This window comes from Dermochelys coriacea, chromosome 8 (genome assembly GCF_009764565.3).
Source record: "Dermochelys coriacea isolate rDerCor1 chromosome 8, rDerCor1.pri.v4, whole genome shotgun sequence".
In the NCBI taxonomy this organism is placed as follows: Eukaryota; Metazoa; Chordata; order Testudines; family Dermochelyidae; genus Dermochelys; species Dermochelys coriacea.
This window is the reverse complement of record NC_050075.1, coordinates 34,165,160-34,181,071: the sequence shown is the minus strand read 5'-3', so window position 1 is coordinate 34,181,071 and position 15,912 is coordinate 34,165,160. Positions and strand designations below refer to the sequence as shown.

Sequence of the window (15,912 nt, the reverse complement as noted above, 5' to 3'; positions counted from 1 at the left end):
TTTGATTATGATGTCAGAGTTGTTTCTGAGGCTGTGGATGGCATTGTGTTCTGCACAGCTGAGGTTAAGGGGCAAGTGATGCTGCTTTTCCACAATTTCAGCCCGTGCACGTCGGCGGAAGCACTCTATGTAGAAGTCCAGTCTGTTGTTAGGACCTTCAGGAGGAGTCCACACAGAATCTCACTTTAATTGAATTGTCTTGACTCCCCACTTGGTAAGGCAACTCCCACCTTTTCATGTACTGCTATATACATCTTCCTCCTGTATTTTCCATTCCATGCATCTGATGAAATGGGTTTTAGCCCATGAAAGCTTATGCCCAAATAAATTTGTTAGACTATAAGGTGCCACAAGTATTCCTCGTTGTTTTTGCTGATACAGACTAATATGGCTACCATTCTAAAATCTGACAACTCAGTAGCTTTAGTTAAGCTGGACCAGAACTCTGGTGGGTTTTCTGTGGGGCTAAGGAGGGGAGCCTGTGGGATGAACTGATTTGTAGATTGATGCTGGGGCTCCTGGGTTGTGTTACCAAACTCTGTTGCAGACTCAATGCACGACCTCAGGCCTGATCTATACTTAAAGTTAGGTCGCTATAGATGCATGGGTCAGAGGTAAGAAAAAACACTCCCTGAGCACCACAGCTACGCTGATCTAACCCCCAGCATAGATGCAGCTATGTTGACAGAAGAATGCTTCCGTCGACGTAGCTAGTGTTGTTTGGGGAGGTGGTGTTCGCTCACCAATGGAAAACCCCCTTCCATCACTAGTCTGCATCTACACTAGGGGGTTAGGCTGGCATAGTTACAGAAAACATAGTGTGAACATACCCACAGACAAACCTCGTTATCATTCATCACTGTATACATCTGTGAAATGGATCTGATAGGAGTGGGGTTGTGAGCCTGGTCTACACATATTTTGTGCATTGCTTTAAGTCAGCTGGCTTCTAAACTGATTAAATTAACTCGGTTTAAGAGTGTCCACACTATGGGCCTGCCTACACTGACAAAAAAGGTGACTTTTTCAGTCTAGTTAGCTGAACGCCATTGAACCCCCTCCAGCAGTTTAACACCTTTAAGATACTTTGAGCTGGTTGTGTTGTAATCTAGTTGGCAAGTGTTTTGTGGACAGGACTGAGCGGGTTACACTGATTTAACTCAACGTAGTTAAAAAAAGTCCACAAACTGGGACTAGAGCATCCCTTAATTATGAGTGTTTAGATGTAGTTTTGAGATCCTGAGCTGAAAGGCAAAACGTGGTTCTTATATTTAAGCTAAAAATGCAGAAGTAGGGCCTGTAGAAATGGCTGAGCTCCGCAGAACAGTGATCACTGCAGGTGACCCGGCTGTGTGGATCTACAGAATAAAGAAGTCCATTAAGATACATGTTTGGCTCCAGTGGCCTGTATTGTCCAGCATCCCTCTTCGAGGACTGGTACTGGGTATGTTACTAAATGTACCAGGTTATTAGCAGCACACATAGCACTTTTCCATGGGGCTCTCATCCAGATGGTCTGGGGGTGTAACGTCAGGGCAAGCTGCTGTCATCCCAGATATCAAGAAGAACATGGTCCCATCTGTCTATGGTCACTGTTCACACTCAAAAGCAGTACCCCACCTGGCAGACATTAGCCATGAGTGTGGCACACCAGCGGCTCCAGGGGTGGTGCTGGGAGCCTGACCAGTCCCTACTAGTGAGCAGTGTGATGAGCAGCTGACCTCAGTCTCTGGGTCTATGACACCTTGCGAAAGCCGCCTCAGGCACTTCAGGGTGGCTTTTAAAAAATTAGCAGAAATCTACTTTTTTATCTGAACAATTAGTGAGCAACTGAACATTCACCCTGGCTCCCATTTTGAGATAATGGCTTGAAAAGACCCTGACACCAAGAAACCGATAAGAGTTCCCAGGGAATTTTGAGAGTTAGGCTGTTTCTCTCCCAGTTCTCACTGTGTCCTCAAAAGCCTAAATGAAACCCACTGCTTCTGGGAGCTGTAGCAGGAAATGTGGAATAAATACTCACAGAGCATTGTGATTGCAACAGTGTAGTATAGTATTACGATGGATGTGGGTCAAAACTGCAACTGTCTCCCAAAGCAGATTATGTAGTGACAGTACACTGCAAGGTTGGTACCTACAACAGTGCTCTTTTACTGGTTCAGCTAGCAATGGTGCAGTTTTCCAGGGCAGACACAGCCTGATTTGCACAAGGTTATGCAGGTTGTCTAAGGCAGAGCCAGGAATTGAAACATTTCCTGACTCCCAGTCCAGAGTCTTCACTGCAAGACCAAGTTTCCTCTTGCTCTGCTCAATAACTTAACAAACTTAAGGGCCAATCCTGGACAAGGAATCCTTGAGTAGAACAGCCTTTTGTTAGTCAGCCAGGGCATACATCAGTTGAAATGTGCAGCTGGAAAATACAGGCCCCAGCTGCATATTCCTCTTACTCCTGCAATGGAGATGAATTATTGGGTGAAGTCCTCTGATCTGTATGATATGGTGTCAAACTAGATGATCATAATTGTCCCCCATGGCCTTAATAATCTGTGGAGCAAGGATAATGGTTTTCCAGCTGGTGTGTAGTCATTTTGACATAGGGAACTTGATGCAACTATGTCCCTGTCAGGCCACATTTACTGTCAGACTAGCAATTCTCCAAGTATCAGTGACTGAGTGGGTGTGTGACATGTTTTTGTGGATGTTTATGAACATAAGAACAGTCATAATGGGTAAGACCAATGATCCATCTAGCCCAGTATCGTATCTTCCGACAGTGGCTAATTCCAGGTGCTTCAGAGGGAATGAAAAGAACAGACAATCATCAAGTGATCCATCCTGTTATTATCCACTACCAGCTTCTGGCTAGAGACAGCCAGAGCATGGTGTTGTATCCCTAACCATCTTGCGTAATAGTCATTGATGGACCTATCCTCTATGGCTCCATGTGTGGGAAACAACAGCTCCATATAGGCAGCGAAGAAGCAATAAGAGCTCCGTTTTTCGTGCAGAGGGCACTGGGAAGGAATGATGGTAAATAATGACCAGTGAAAATGAGGTGGCATTCCAAGCATGTGCTCTGTGCTCGTGCCAGCACGTTGCCTGAGCAGTGTGGTTCTAACACGATTCTGTGTGTGTGTGTGTGTGTGTGTATGAGGAGAGCTATGTAGGCGCAGCTCCTCAAAGGTATTTAAACGCCTCGCTCTCACTGATTTCCATTGGGCTGCATGGTTTCGCTGCGCTCAGCTGGACACATATGCGTGAGGAGAACCAGAGGGTGCCGGGGGGTCTGATCCAGCCTGGCCACCCCCTGCCACCCACTCTCAGTCCCATGGCAGGGGGTGGCCAGGCTGGCTCCAGCAGGACAGGGCAGGATTGGACCCCGCCTGCATCAAGCAGGAGGTGTGGCACTGTCCCAATGGGACTGGGGCGCAAGGCTGCTGTGCCTGCCTCTCTGCTTCCATAGCTCCCGCCACGTGGGCAGCACCCGCCCTGGCCCGGTAGCAGGTCCCTCCCGCGCCAGCTGATGCTTCCCCACACGTGCGCCTTGCCCTTTAAGAACCACCACTTGGCCTGACGCGGCATTGCTGAGACATCGCGAGATCCAGGCCTCTCCCTCTGTGACCAGCTCCGCCCCCTCCCGGCCCGGAGAACTACAAACCCCGACATGCGCTGCACGGGGGGGGCGGAGGCTGGTCTGAGGTAGCCAGCCAATAGCGATGGGGAGAGCGCGGCCCGGCGGGACCAGCCAATGGCGGAGAGCGACCGAAAAGGCGCCGATTGGCGGAGCCGAAGGGTCCCGCCCCCTTTTCTCCTCCCCGCCCTCTCCGGGGTCCCTCGGAAGTGATGTCACAGGCCCCATGTGAGCGGATTGCAACACATGCAGCGCGGAGAGGGGGAGAGAAGCCGGTTTCCGACGTCAGAGCCGCCTCGAGCCGCCCCCGCCGCCGCGCAGGGAGCAGCCGCCGCCGCCGCCGGGGGGACAGGGCCTGAGGTGAGCGCCGCTCCGGGCGGGGTCGCGGGGCGCGCGGGCCGGGACTAACCGCTGTGCTCTGTGTCCGCCGGCCCGGCCGCCGCAGGGAGGAGGCGGAGGAGGAGGAGGAGGAGGAGAAGATGGCGGACGACCCCAGCGCTGCCGACCGGAACGTGGAGATCTGGAAGATCAAGAAGCTCATCAAGAGCCTGGAGGCGGCCCGCGGGTGAGCAGCAGCGGGGAGCGGGCGGGGCCGGGGCTGAGGGGGCCGGGGTGGGGGCTCCCCCGTCCCAGCTGGGAGCGGACGGGCGGCCGCCACTCCGGCGGGGCGGAGGCTCGGTCTCCTGGCTCCGTTGGTCCGGGGGTGGGCTGGGCTCCGCCGCTGGCCTGCGCGGGGCAGCGTTTGAACCCACCCCGGGCCGGGCGCGAATCGCTCGGGCCAGAGCGAGCCCCACCCGGGTGGAGGGGGCCTCGCCGGCGCCAGGCTTCCCGGGCCGCGGGCCCCTGAGGCTGCTCCGCCCTGGGCGATGAGGGTCAGGGGGACAGGCTATTGGGCCGCCCTCCTCTCCTCTCCTCGTGCGTGGCTCCCGCGGGCTGGGAGCGGCACCGTCGGGGAGCAGGGCGGGCAGTGAGTGAGGAGCCGCTGGCAGCTCTGCCAAGGCCCGGTGCCGGGGTGATCATGTTATGCTCATCGGTGCTGGAGCCCTGCTGACAGGCTGGAGGCTTCCTGACTGGAAGGGCCACAGGGGTTGGCGGGATCTGAAGGCGAAGATGTCCCTGTGTGAGGACAGCCAGGGTGTCACAAAACATAAGGTGGAATTGATCAGGGTAATTAAACTTTTGTGTCTTGGGGTTTAAATCAATGAGTCTTCCCCTGTGGACAAATGACCCCATAATAATCCCTTGTGGGTGTCCTGCAGCGTCTTCTGAAGAAGTAAGTACTGAGTGCTGCTGTACAGGATACTGGACTGGATGGCTTCATGGTTTGATCTCATGTAAATTCCCTGTGTGTTGTGGCATTCTCCCTTAAACATCTGCATAGGCGTCTAGATAAAGTTGGGGATCTAGAACAGTGGGCTCTCCGAACTGCCCAGAAATTCAGAAATGTGCAACATGTGATGCTTTGGGAGTCCAGATACAGAGACTCTCTTGATAATAACTGAGGGGAAAGGAGGTTTAAGCTGGTTGTGATACCTTAAGTAGCTGCTGGCATATACTAATAGCAACTGGATACATTCTTGGCAGAAAGTAAGCTATCCTAGCGTTAGTAGCTTGTAACTCGAGATGTGCACATATCACTGAGTAAGTCTGGCAGTTGCCATGTGGTATGCGTTTTGGTCAGAGGTGGTTTGAGATGCAGTTCCTAAAAGCTGGCATTTTCTCAGCAGAGCTAAAATGTGGGGGAATGTTAGGTGTGTATAGTGAAGTAACCATTACATGCCCACACTAAGCTAGAACACTGAATGTCTGTTCCAGCTCAGGGAGCTGTAAGATATTTTCCATTCCCTTGCAGTTGTTCCAGTATCACCAGCTGGGAAGGGTGGGGGAGAGAGGAAGCTTCAGCTTTCTTTAGCAGCCTCTAATCTATCTAAACAGGCTGTTGAAACAAGCAGGTGCCCTCAATGTTTCAGTTGATTTCGGCTGAAAATAAAAACCTTTGTGTTTAAAGGCTGGAGTATTTTAAATGCAAGAGGGAGAGTGAAGTGCTCCCTGTAGAGACACAACGATAAAAGTTTAATTACAAAAGCAAAGCATGGAATTGATTTTTCTTTTTTCTTTTTTTGGGGGGAGGGCGGGGGGAAGAGAAGTGCAGTGTCTTCCTCAAGGTACCATTGTGAACCTAGGAAATAGGTTTGTGTTGCAGTCAGTAGGTCTATGACTTGCTTCATTAAGCAAAAGTTCTCTACTGCTGTTTGCCTATGGAAAAACTGCAGCCCCTCTGTGTTTTTCAGCACTGAAGACTAATCCTGCACATCTAAGGGAAGTGGGGAACTGTCTGAGCGCTGCTTTTCCTGGTGGCTGCAAGAGCACCAAGCTGAGCATTCTAGGGGCACGGCCCTCCTCTTGAATGGGGTGGAGTTGGGAACTCTTAATGGCCCAGTTGTCGTGTCAGCTGGATTTTAAGAATGTCAGCTTCTAGTCTGGGGTTTGTGGAGGCTTGTGCAGACAGTCCTAATGCTGGGTTGGGTTTTACCCTAGATAAAAGGGGGGCATGCTGGAGAAAAGTGGGCGCAGGGTTTGACTTTTGCTCAGTTCTTCTGCAGTCAGCTAGGTAAAGCTTTATATACTTTCTCTACTTTCTTTGGTGTGAGTGACTAATGGGATCTTTTCTCTTTATTACCACAGCCAAAAAGTGATTGACTTGCTGTAAAAGAGTGAGAACCCCTGACACCCCCAAAAGCTGGCAGCTAACTCTTCTCAGAAATATATGGTCACATTACATTATAAGCCACTGAGTCCATCTGTGCCTCAGGCCCTTTCTCCAATGCTTTTCCTTAGCAATTTAGGTGCCAAAAAAAAAAAATTGTTTGAAGCTTCTTGGCCTGGATGTTGAAAAGAAGCAGTTCTTCACCCCTTGTTGGATGATCTTACAGAGACAAGGTGGGTGAGATGATACCTTTTATTGGTCCAACTACTGTTGGTAGAAGAGACAAACTTTTAGGTGTGTTTAGTGAAGTAGTCATTACATACCCACATTCATCTAGAACACTTGTGGCACCTTAGAGACTAACAAATTTATTAGAGCATAAGCTTTCGTGAGCTACAGCTCACTTCATCGGATGCATCCGATGAAGTGAGCTGTAGCTCACGAAAGCTTATGCTCTAATAAATTTGTTAGTCTCTAAGGTGCCACAAGTACTCCTTTTCTTTTTGCGAATACAGACTAACATATCTAGAACACTGAATGTCTGTTCCAGTTCAGGGATCTGTGGGATATTTTTCCTTCCAGTTGTTCCAGTATCACCAGCTGATACTGAGCTATTCTTCAGAGCTGTGTTGGTCTCATGTATGTTTACCTGGGGGTGGTTATGGCCCTGGGTTAATGTGACTGACCAGCGTATTTTTGCGGATTATCTAGTCTGGCTCCATAGGAGCCTGAACTATGTCTACACTGTAGCCTGGAGCGAGCTGCCTACCCCAGGGGAAGTCACTTGTGCTAGCTGTGTGAACACTGCAGCCCAGACAGCAGCTTGGATGCTCAAGCCCACCAAACCCATGAGTCTGAGCTCGGGTGGCTAGCCCAAGTCTCTGCTGCATTATTAATGCACTAGCTCAAGCCCTGCATGGTTGGGAGAGCTATGGGTATTAGAGCTCTTGTGTAGCTAATGAAGACAGCTTGCATCTTTGAATTCAGAATGCAGCAGGAAACTAAGCAGGTATGGGGTGGTACAGGTGTGTGCTGGAGTTTCCTGTTAAACTGCTTGTGAAGTCAGCATCTGTGCTCTAGCATCCCTCACTGTTTAGAGAGATGCTGATGATAGCTGGGCTGCATGGAACATTTACTAGCCATCATGTTCTACTAGCATTCTGGTTCTCAGTTTCAAAGTGTGTTGGCATAAGCAGGGTTAGTCCAGAAAGGTAGTTCTTTGGAGTTTCTTTGTTTGCAGTAGATGACTATTGCAAGGGTCAATAGTGAGAGAACTCAGCTAAGCACAGAAACCATGAGTTTCAGAAAAAAGGCAGCGTGGAAACTAAGAGAGTGAATGCAGTTAAGGGGGAAAGAGTTTTGCACAAAGGATAATACCCTCTAAATAAAATGTTTTGGTGCAAAGCACCAGGCTGTGGACTAGAGAAATAAGGGACACAGTGGATGGAGGAAGAGGAGCGTATTATGTGTTGGCTAATATATAATAAAATCCTAGTCAAGACAAGGCAGTCTAACTTAAACTTGTGCTAGCAGGTCAGGAAAACACCAGATCTTAGGATTCATCTAGCTCTGCAACACGTTAGAACTGCAGCTACCATGTCTTCATTAGGATTTTACTTTGGTTTAGTCTTCACTTAAAAGTTGTCATAGCTACCCTGGTCCGGCTGGTGGGGGGAAAACGCACACCCTGACCAACACAGCTATGCCAACAAACCCTTTAGTGCAGATGTAGTTGTGCTGGCAGAAGAGGGTTTCTGTCAATGTAGCTAACACTGTTCAGGGAGGTGCTGTTCCTATGCTGACAAACTCTTCTGTGGGTGTAGGCTACACCTACGCCAGGGGTACGTTGACAGCTATGCTGGCATAGGCTCCATAGTGTAGACCGGGGTTCTCAAACTTCATTGCACCGCGATCCCTTTCTGAGAACAAAAATTACTATACAGCCCCAGGAGGGGGGACTGAAGCCTGAGCCCTGCTGCCCTGAGTGGGAGAGGGCCAAAGCCCAAACCCCACTGCCATGGGTGGGTAGACAGAAGCCAAAGGGCTTTAGCCCCAGGCAGGGTGCCTGTAACTTGAGCACCTCTGCCCAGGACTGAAGTCCTCAGGCTTCACCACTAGGAGGTGGGGCTCTGGCTTCTTTCTCAGGCCCCAGCAAATCAAAGCCAGTCTGGTGACCCCATTCAAATGGGGTTGCAACCCACTTTGGGGTCCCAACCCACAGCTTGAGAAATGCTGGTGTAGACATACCCTTTGTGTGTGTTACAACATGTTAACCAGAGGGGCTGAGACTGAGAGAGGTCTTCTAAAAACAATTTAACTAACTGTGTTGTAAAGAGCCTTGTGTAGACAGGACAAGTTATGCTCTAATGTGTTGGTTGCAGGAATCCATAAGTTGATCCCTGTTGAACACATTATATCTTGCGCTGCTCCTCAGATGGGGATAGGCTCAGCAACTACCTGGGAGTGCAGAGTTTTTCAGCACAAGAGAATTGAACCAGTGGAACAGGCTTTTTCTGTCCTTAGGAGTCATTTCCTTTCCCTGTGAAGTTGGAGGACCAGCTCTGAGAATTCTAGGATGGGTGGGTGGCAGGCATAGTCCTGGAGAAACAGGGTGATGCAAAGGGTAGGGACTCAGAAGTGCATTAGTAAGAAGGGTGGAGATGCGGTAAACAGTAACCAAAAGAGCTGGCCCAGTTCCATGTGCTGGGTGTTACCTTGTGCTGTACAGACCTAGACCCACCTCAGTAATAAGTAGACAAATGATGGCAAAGCTATTCTGGCTCTTTTTTGACCACTTGTAAATTCTCAATGAATCTGCAGGGTGTTCCCAAAAGGGTTAACAAGTGAGTGCGATGCCAGGGAATACTTTTATCATGTCAGTGGAATAGATGAAGTAAGCAGCAGGGATGTGGCCAGAAAACTGACGGAATGGAACAGGACTCCATATTTACCAGATGCTGACAAGGCAGAGGCCAGTACAAAAGAGGGGTCCCACCAGAGAGATCTGGGGCAACATCCCAGACAATACCAGTTCCTGGAAAGGTGGTGGAATTCCTGTCAAGGTGCTGTCCTTGGACCCTTCTCTCTTTCTCATCAGCATCTGGCTAGTTAAGTACCCATTGAATCAAATTTCTCTTCTCTTCCCTGCTGGAAGGGAACAGCTCTGGTCAGGGAGTGTCTGATGGTCCAAACTAGCCATGTCTGATTATTAGTTACTCCCCTTTCTCCCAAGTTGGATGAGCTGCAAACTGATCTTGTAAAAGTTAATGAGGCAGACTTCTTAGCTACTTTCCCTCCCTCATCATTCCCTATCTGCTGCTTATTGTGTGAGTGAGAGCAGGCAGGGCCTGAAAACCTAGGTACTTGTGACCCTGGTGACTAAACTACTACTAGCCAGTGGCAGACGGGCTGGGGGCCAGTAAGGTGAGTGCTGGAGAGAAACCCAGCCCCTGGTCACCTCCAGCTGCAAGGGAAGGGGAGAGTGCTGAAATTCTTACCAAGGTGCAGTGCTTGGTCATCTTTTTGGATCATCTTTGGCTATTGCATTCTTGTATAACTGACTCTTCACATTCTCAATGTGCTGGGAGAGAAGTTCTCTTTGAGCCTCCTGACTGCTGCAGCTGTGGGCTGGTGTCTCCACTGCTCTAACTATTCCTATCCACTGTGGTCTGGTTGCTGCAGAGGGCAGAGAGAAATGGTATTGGCCATTGTACTCCTCCCTAGCCTCTTTTTTTTTTTTATTTGGTTGGTCTTCTTTCATCCCTCTCCCTTTGAATAATTCCCTTGCCTGCCTCTGTTGCTGCCCACAGCTTTCCCACTAGCCGTATAAAGCTGACACAATCTTTGAATTTTCTTGGTGACCAGGGTGGCTAAACTAGATAGCTGTGAAACTGCCAGACTCATTAACTTCAACTGTTGCTGCTTGGTAAACCTGAATAGTGGCTCAGTTTCTGGAGGCCATCTTGATCGCGCTCTTATCAAGCTCAGGTGATGTTGCTGCCCTGCTTGGGGGGTGAATGGATTTTCAAACCCAGAGTAAGGGAGTACAAAGGAGGACTGATAGAGGAGCTGTCCTCCCTACAGAAAGGAGGAACACTTCTGATGGTGCCTGTACAGCAGAGCTTAATGACATGAGCATGTTGGCCACCTAAAACCATCAGATAAACTGAGGGTATTGGGGGAAGGGAGACTATCATGAGGATGAATGCTTACTAGCCAGGAAATCATCTCCAACAACTGCATTCAGGACTACTGAGCCTGTGAGCCCTTATGTGACTCCATCCTTATAGGGCTGGAAGAGAAGGATGATGGAGGGACAGCTGTAGCAGCAGCTCTGCACCCGAGTAGAGGGATTCCCTTTCAGGGGAAATAGATCTTACTAAATGTTGTTGAAATGGGGGGCAAAGCAGAAACTTGGAAGGAGTGTTGTGGGGGCTGATATGGTCTGCAAACACAAGTAAGGCTGACAAATGGATGGGTAAGAGTTGAGGGCAGTAGCCAGTGAAGTGACTGGAATACCCCGACCCTCTAGGATTCTATAGTAACTTTACTGGGCCATGATAGATCACGTTTGCATTTCTTCCAAACTAAATAAATAGCCTTAAAGAGAGGGGTTCACTTGGGAACTAAAGCAGATGCTTCCTTTCATAGCAAAAAGAGAAATTGACCTGTTCAGAAGCAATTCTGCACCTAATCCTAAGAACTAAACCCACCCGGGGTGGGGGGGCTTAGTGATCTGGATCATCCCTGTGAAGGCAGAGCAGTGCAGGCTCTTGCAGGGAGATGCATGCTATCCAGCAGGTCTTTTCATGTCTTAGGTGTAGGAAAGTAAACACAGTAAATAAAAAGTGAGGTAAAAAGATTGAGGTTCAAAGTTGCATGCAGGAATGCCTGCAAAATAGCACACTTAATAGCTGATCTGTTTCAAAACTGGTTATACTTATAACTTAACAAAAGGTGGTACCCAGTATGTGTTGCAGAAAGCTGCCATTTGTTTCTGAATTTTCCTGTGACCCATCAGGCAACTTACTGACCCATGTGGAATGGCCCAGTTACAGGAGTAGCCTCAGGCTGCCATTGCTTTCCAGTCCTGTGCTACACTAATTGAAATCCATTCTGGGTAATGGCACATTGTCAAAGCTGGGAGGGCTTGAATTAGATCTACATGCATTGTTTTGGTGCATGCTCGTATAATGCCAGTCTTGTGAGCTGGCAAGATTTTGTGGGCCCCCTGGAAGTTCACATACCCTGCTGGCTCTGGAGAAAAGGCAGATTTAATAGTTGGTGTAATATTGGCATGACAGGCTTCTTAACAAATGACCCATAACTTCTATTAAGTAGTGGGGATTTTGTATGCTGCATAGCACTAACCTTGAACTGCTGATGTTGCGCTCCTGTATGAATGAATGGGCGCTCCGTTCTGAGTGAGGTGTCCCTTTACACTTTGCCTAGTTCTTGTCCTGTGTGAGGACAGGGCTCTAGCTAAAGGAAAAGGTTCATAGGGGCATGCTGGCGTTTTGTTAGTGTGCACTGGAGAGACAGTCTTGTGTCTGTTTTGGTGAATATAATAAAGAATATATCAAAATTCAGCAACACGAGTATTTAAACTACTTATCGAAACAACAGATCTTCCTGGCTGTGAATGGCTCACTATCAATAGCAGGCATAGCATAAGGCCTTGTTAATACTGGGTTATGCTGCCTCAACTACACTGGTCTAGTTAATGCAGTACAGCGCTCCCTAGTGTGGATCCCCCCTGGTTATTTCTGTGTTGGGCGGATGGGTAGGAGAATTGGTATTAGGCACCTTTATATCAGTATAATTGCATCTACATGAGGGTTTGTACTGATATTGCTATTTCAGTAAACTCCACCTTCCTCCCAAAAAAACCCCAAAAAAACCTGACAGTTATACTGATAAACATGCAAGTGGAGGCCAAGCTTAAGAAGGAACAAACTGCAGTAACATTCTCATTTGTGCACACTCTTCTGGCACTCTCCCCACAAGCAAAGCCCTTGCAGCCTGAATTGGCATCCTCATTTCCATCTTGGCCCTACCCCCACCTCTGGATCCTGGTGAGTGGGAGCTGGAAAACTCACTCTGTCCAGTTGAATAGGAAATTTTCCCAGTCCTGAGTCTGCAGCTTTCCCTGAATGTTATCCGTTTCCGCAGAATCTAAGCTTTCCTCTTAGCGTCCCTTGTGTTTGTGGAAAAGCTCCCAAAAGTGAGTGGGAGTGTAAGCAGTTCTGTCTTCCTGAGCCTGCACTGCAGCCATCCAGCTCCTGTGCTGTTGCTGCTTAGAACTCTACCGAAATGCAGCAAAGTGCAAACTGACCAGAGCCTTGTCCGTTGGTTCTGCTGCTGGGCATCCCCCAGGGGTAGCTGTGAAACTCTTTTTTTAAAAAAATCCAATAGGCTTTACCTTGCTGCAGCAGGGCAAACTGAGCAATAGAGGCCAGCAGTGGACTGCTCACTGAGGAGAACCTGAAATTTGAGACTGGGGAAGGCTGGGTTAGCAGAGACCACTCATGCAGCAAATGGAAGAGCTTTGGGAGGGGAGAGGATCACATAGAACAGCAGCCAGAGGTGGGAGGGAAGTATCTGTATGAAAAAGGCTACAAAGTTGTCTGGGGATGGCACCCTGATAGGAATCCCAGCACTCCTAGGGCAGTGTGGTTTGGTGTATCACCTAGGCGCTGCCCCTGAGCTATATAGCCACTTATTGTGATGTAATCCTGTGGACATTAGGTGACAAACTGCTCACTCTGTGAGGGGTAGGTTTGAGTGGGAAATGGACAAGGAGAGATTAGCAAAGTTAGAAGAGCAGGGTTGAAAATTCAGGGGAGGGAGGTGTAGAAGGCAATATATGGTGGGGAACAAAATGGGTTTAAGGTGATGGGGAGGAAGGATGGACACTGGTAATAGCAGAGGAAAAGAGAGTGCCAAGATGGGAAGGCAGGAAGGAAAAGCATATCTAATGGCATTTGGAGTGGGGGTGGAGGAACAGGCTGCATTTTAAAAAATGCAGTAAAAAGTTGACTGCAAACAGGACACAACTGTCATCCCGCAGCAGGACTTTGGGAGAAGAGTGTGACAATATGCACATTAACTAGGGCTACTTTCCAAGCCCTCTAGTCTTCCCTGTCTCCCTCTGTGGGCTGGAGGGATTTGCAGCCCCTATCACAATCTGTCTTGAGGCTTGGTGGGGTGAGTGGGGAGGGAAACGGGACTCTGGAATGTTTATGTGGCCAGAGGAGTGCAGGAAGGAGATAAAGGTACTCCCGTCTGCACAGTCTCGGAGCATTTCTGCTTCCAAGCATCAAGCTTTAGGCGTCCTCCCATGCAACCCCTCCCATGCACTGAACAGAGGAATCTGGAATTGTAACGTGGTGGGTTCACCTTTAATAAACCCCTTTGCCTGTTCTTGCATCAGGGTTGGGGCGGTTCCAAAGTAAATGACTCCATATTCAACCTGAGAGAGAAGGCTTGAGTTAGGTCCCAACTATTAGACATTTATCCACCAGGAACACTACATGAGATTTACCTTACTGAAGGGAAAATAAGTCTCTTGTTTTGGGCTGAGGGTCCCTCAGTCAAGTCTGCAGCATGTGAGAAGAGTTCTATGTTTTCTATTTCTCCTGTAGGCTCACCTAAATCTGTTCTTTGAGAGAGGTTGCTTAGCTTCTAGCGAATTCTCTGAAAAGTTACTGCTCTGGTAGATGAGAGAAGTGCATTAAAAGTCATACAACTTATGATAACTATTAACCTTAAGGAGAAGCTTTAGACTCCATAACTTAAGTTACATATCATCATTAACCTAATTCCTGTCCCATTAGTCAGATTTTTGGAGTCTCTGTAAATCTCTCTGCCTTTGCATACAGTGTCCTGCTGCTATGAGCTCTGTAGGAGGTAGAGTAATGGCTATTGACCTGTTAAAGAGATGTTGCAGGTTAGCAAGAGACACTTTCCTCTTGAAGAAAAGATAGAGGACTAACACTGATAGTCAGCATGAGCTCTCCATGTCAGTTTCCCTTGTTCCTAATAAACTTGTCCTGTTAACAGATCCCTTTGTGCTTCAAGCTAAGAGGCACCAATGAAAGTAGACTTCCTTATGTTATGGTTACTCTTGTGTTCTGTGTTCTAATTGGATTGCTAAACAGCTACTTCAGTTACAGTGTATAAAGAAAAGGAGTACTTGTGGCACCTTAGAGACTAACAAATTTATTAGAGCATAAGCTTTCGTGAGCTACAGCTCACTTCATCGGATGCGTGTATAAAGAGTGCTTTATGAATCCTGATGTTGGCCATCTTCGACCAGAGAGCCCATCAAAGCTATGAGCTGTTTAGCCCAGGCTGAAGGGAGGGCTAAATGTATCTTGTGTGAGCTGGCCCACTCTTGATGAGAAGGAGTATTTGCAGAAAGACTGCATAGGGTATGTCCCTTTTTTGGTAGCCAGACTTCAGGTTAAATTCTCAAACTTCATTGCGCCGCAACCCTCTTCTGACAACAAAAATTACTACAAGACCCCACGATGGGGGACCTGAGCCTGCCTGAGCCCTGTCACCCTGGGTGGGTGGTCCAAAGGCCATGAGCTTCAGTGCTAAGGAGGGCTGGCTGAAGCCAAAGCCTGAGTCCTGCCACCCAGGGCAGTGGGGCTCAGTCTTCAGCCCCAGACCCCAGCAAGTCTAACACCAGCCCAGGCAACCCCCTTAAAATGGGGTCCTGATCTACTTTGAGGTCCTGACTCAGTTTGAGAACCGGTAGGTTAGAGCATGGTTTTGCATCCATGCCCCTCCTGACTAATAGGCATTGATGGATCTATCCTTCATGAATTTATCTAGTTCTTTTTTTAACCCTGTTAGTCTTGGCCTTCAACCTCCTCTGGCAAGGAGTTCCAAAGGTTGATGGTGCGTTGTGTGAAGAAAGACTTCCTTTTGTTTGTTTTAAACCTGCTGCCTATTAATTTCATTTGGCGACCCCTAGTTCTTGTGTTCTGAGAGAGTAAATAACACTTCCTTATTTACTTTCTTCCCAGTAGTCATGATTTTATAGACCTCTATCATATCCCCCCTTAGTTGTCTCTTTTCCAAGCTGAAAAGTCCCAATCTTATTATTCTCTCCTCATACGGCGGCTGTTCCATCCCCTAATAATTTTTGTTGACCTTTTCTGAACCTTTTCCAATTCCAATATATCTTTTTAGAGATGAAGTGACCACATCTACATGCAGTATTCAAGATGTGGGCATACCATGGATTTATAGAGGCAATCTAATATTTTCTGTCATCTTATCTATCCCTTTCCTAATGATTCCCAACATTCTGGTCACTTTTTTGACTGCCGCTGCACAGTGAGTGGATGTTTTCAGAGAACTATCCACAATGATTCTAGTTACTCAGAGTGATGGCATACATTGAGTACTACGCTTGCTCTTGGCTTATTGGTCATGTGTATTGTTACCCAACTGTGCAGCTAGGTTACTTGGATGCTGGCCCTTGTGTTGTCCTTAGGCTTAGGAGTTAAATATGCAAATGCTGAGTGGCTGTGATTCACCCCTGGGAGCTGGTTCTTTCTAA

At 48.2% G+C, this 15,912-nt stretch overlaps 1 protein-coding gene across 1 annotated transcript in view; it reads left to right on the top strand.

The window, feature by feature from the left end:
- Window positions 1-3,848: 3,848 nt before the first annotated feature.
- The window catches only part of ETF1 (eukaryotic translation termination factor 1), a 39,242-nt gene continuing 27,178 nt past the window's right edge, over window positions 3,849-15,912 (top strand). Inside the window, exons 1-2 of the mRNA XM_043490487.1 lie at window positions 3,849-3,991; window positions 4,077-4,196. Of these exons, the coding sequence (XP_043346422.1) occupies window positions 4,111-4,196 (86 nt within the window). The 5' untranslated portion in view covers window positions 3,849-3,991; window positions 4,077-4,110. The remainder of the gene's footprint in view (window positions 3,992-4,076; window positions 4,197-15,912) is intronic.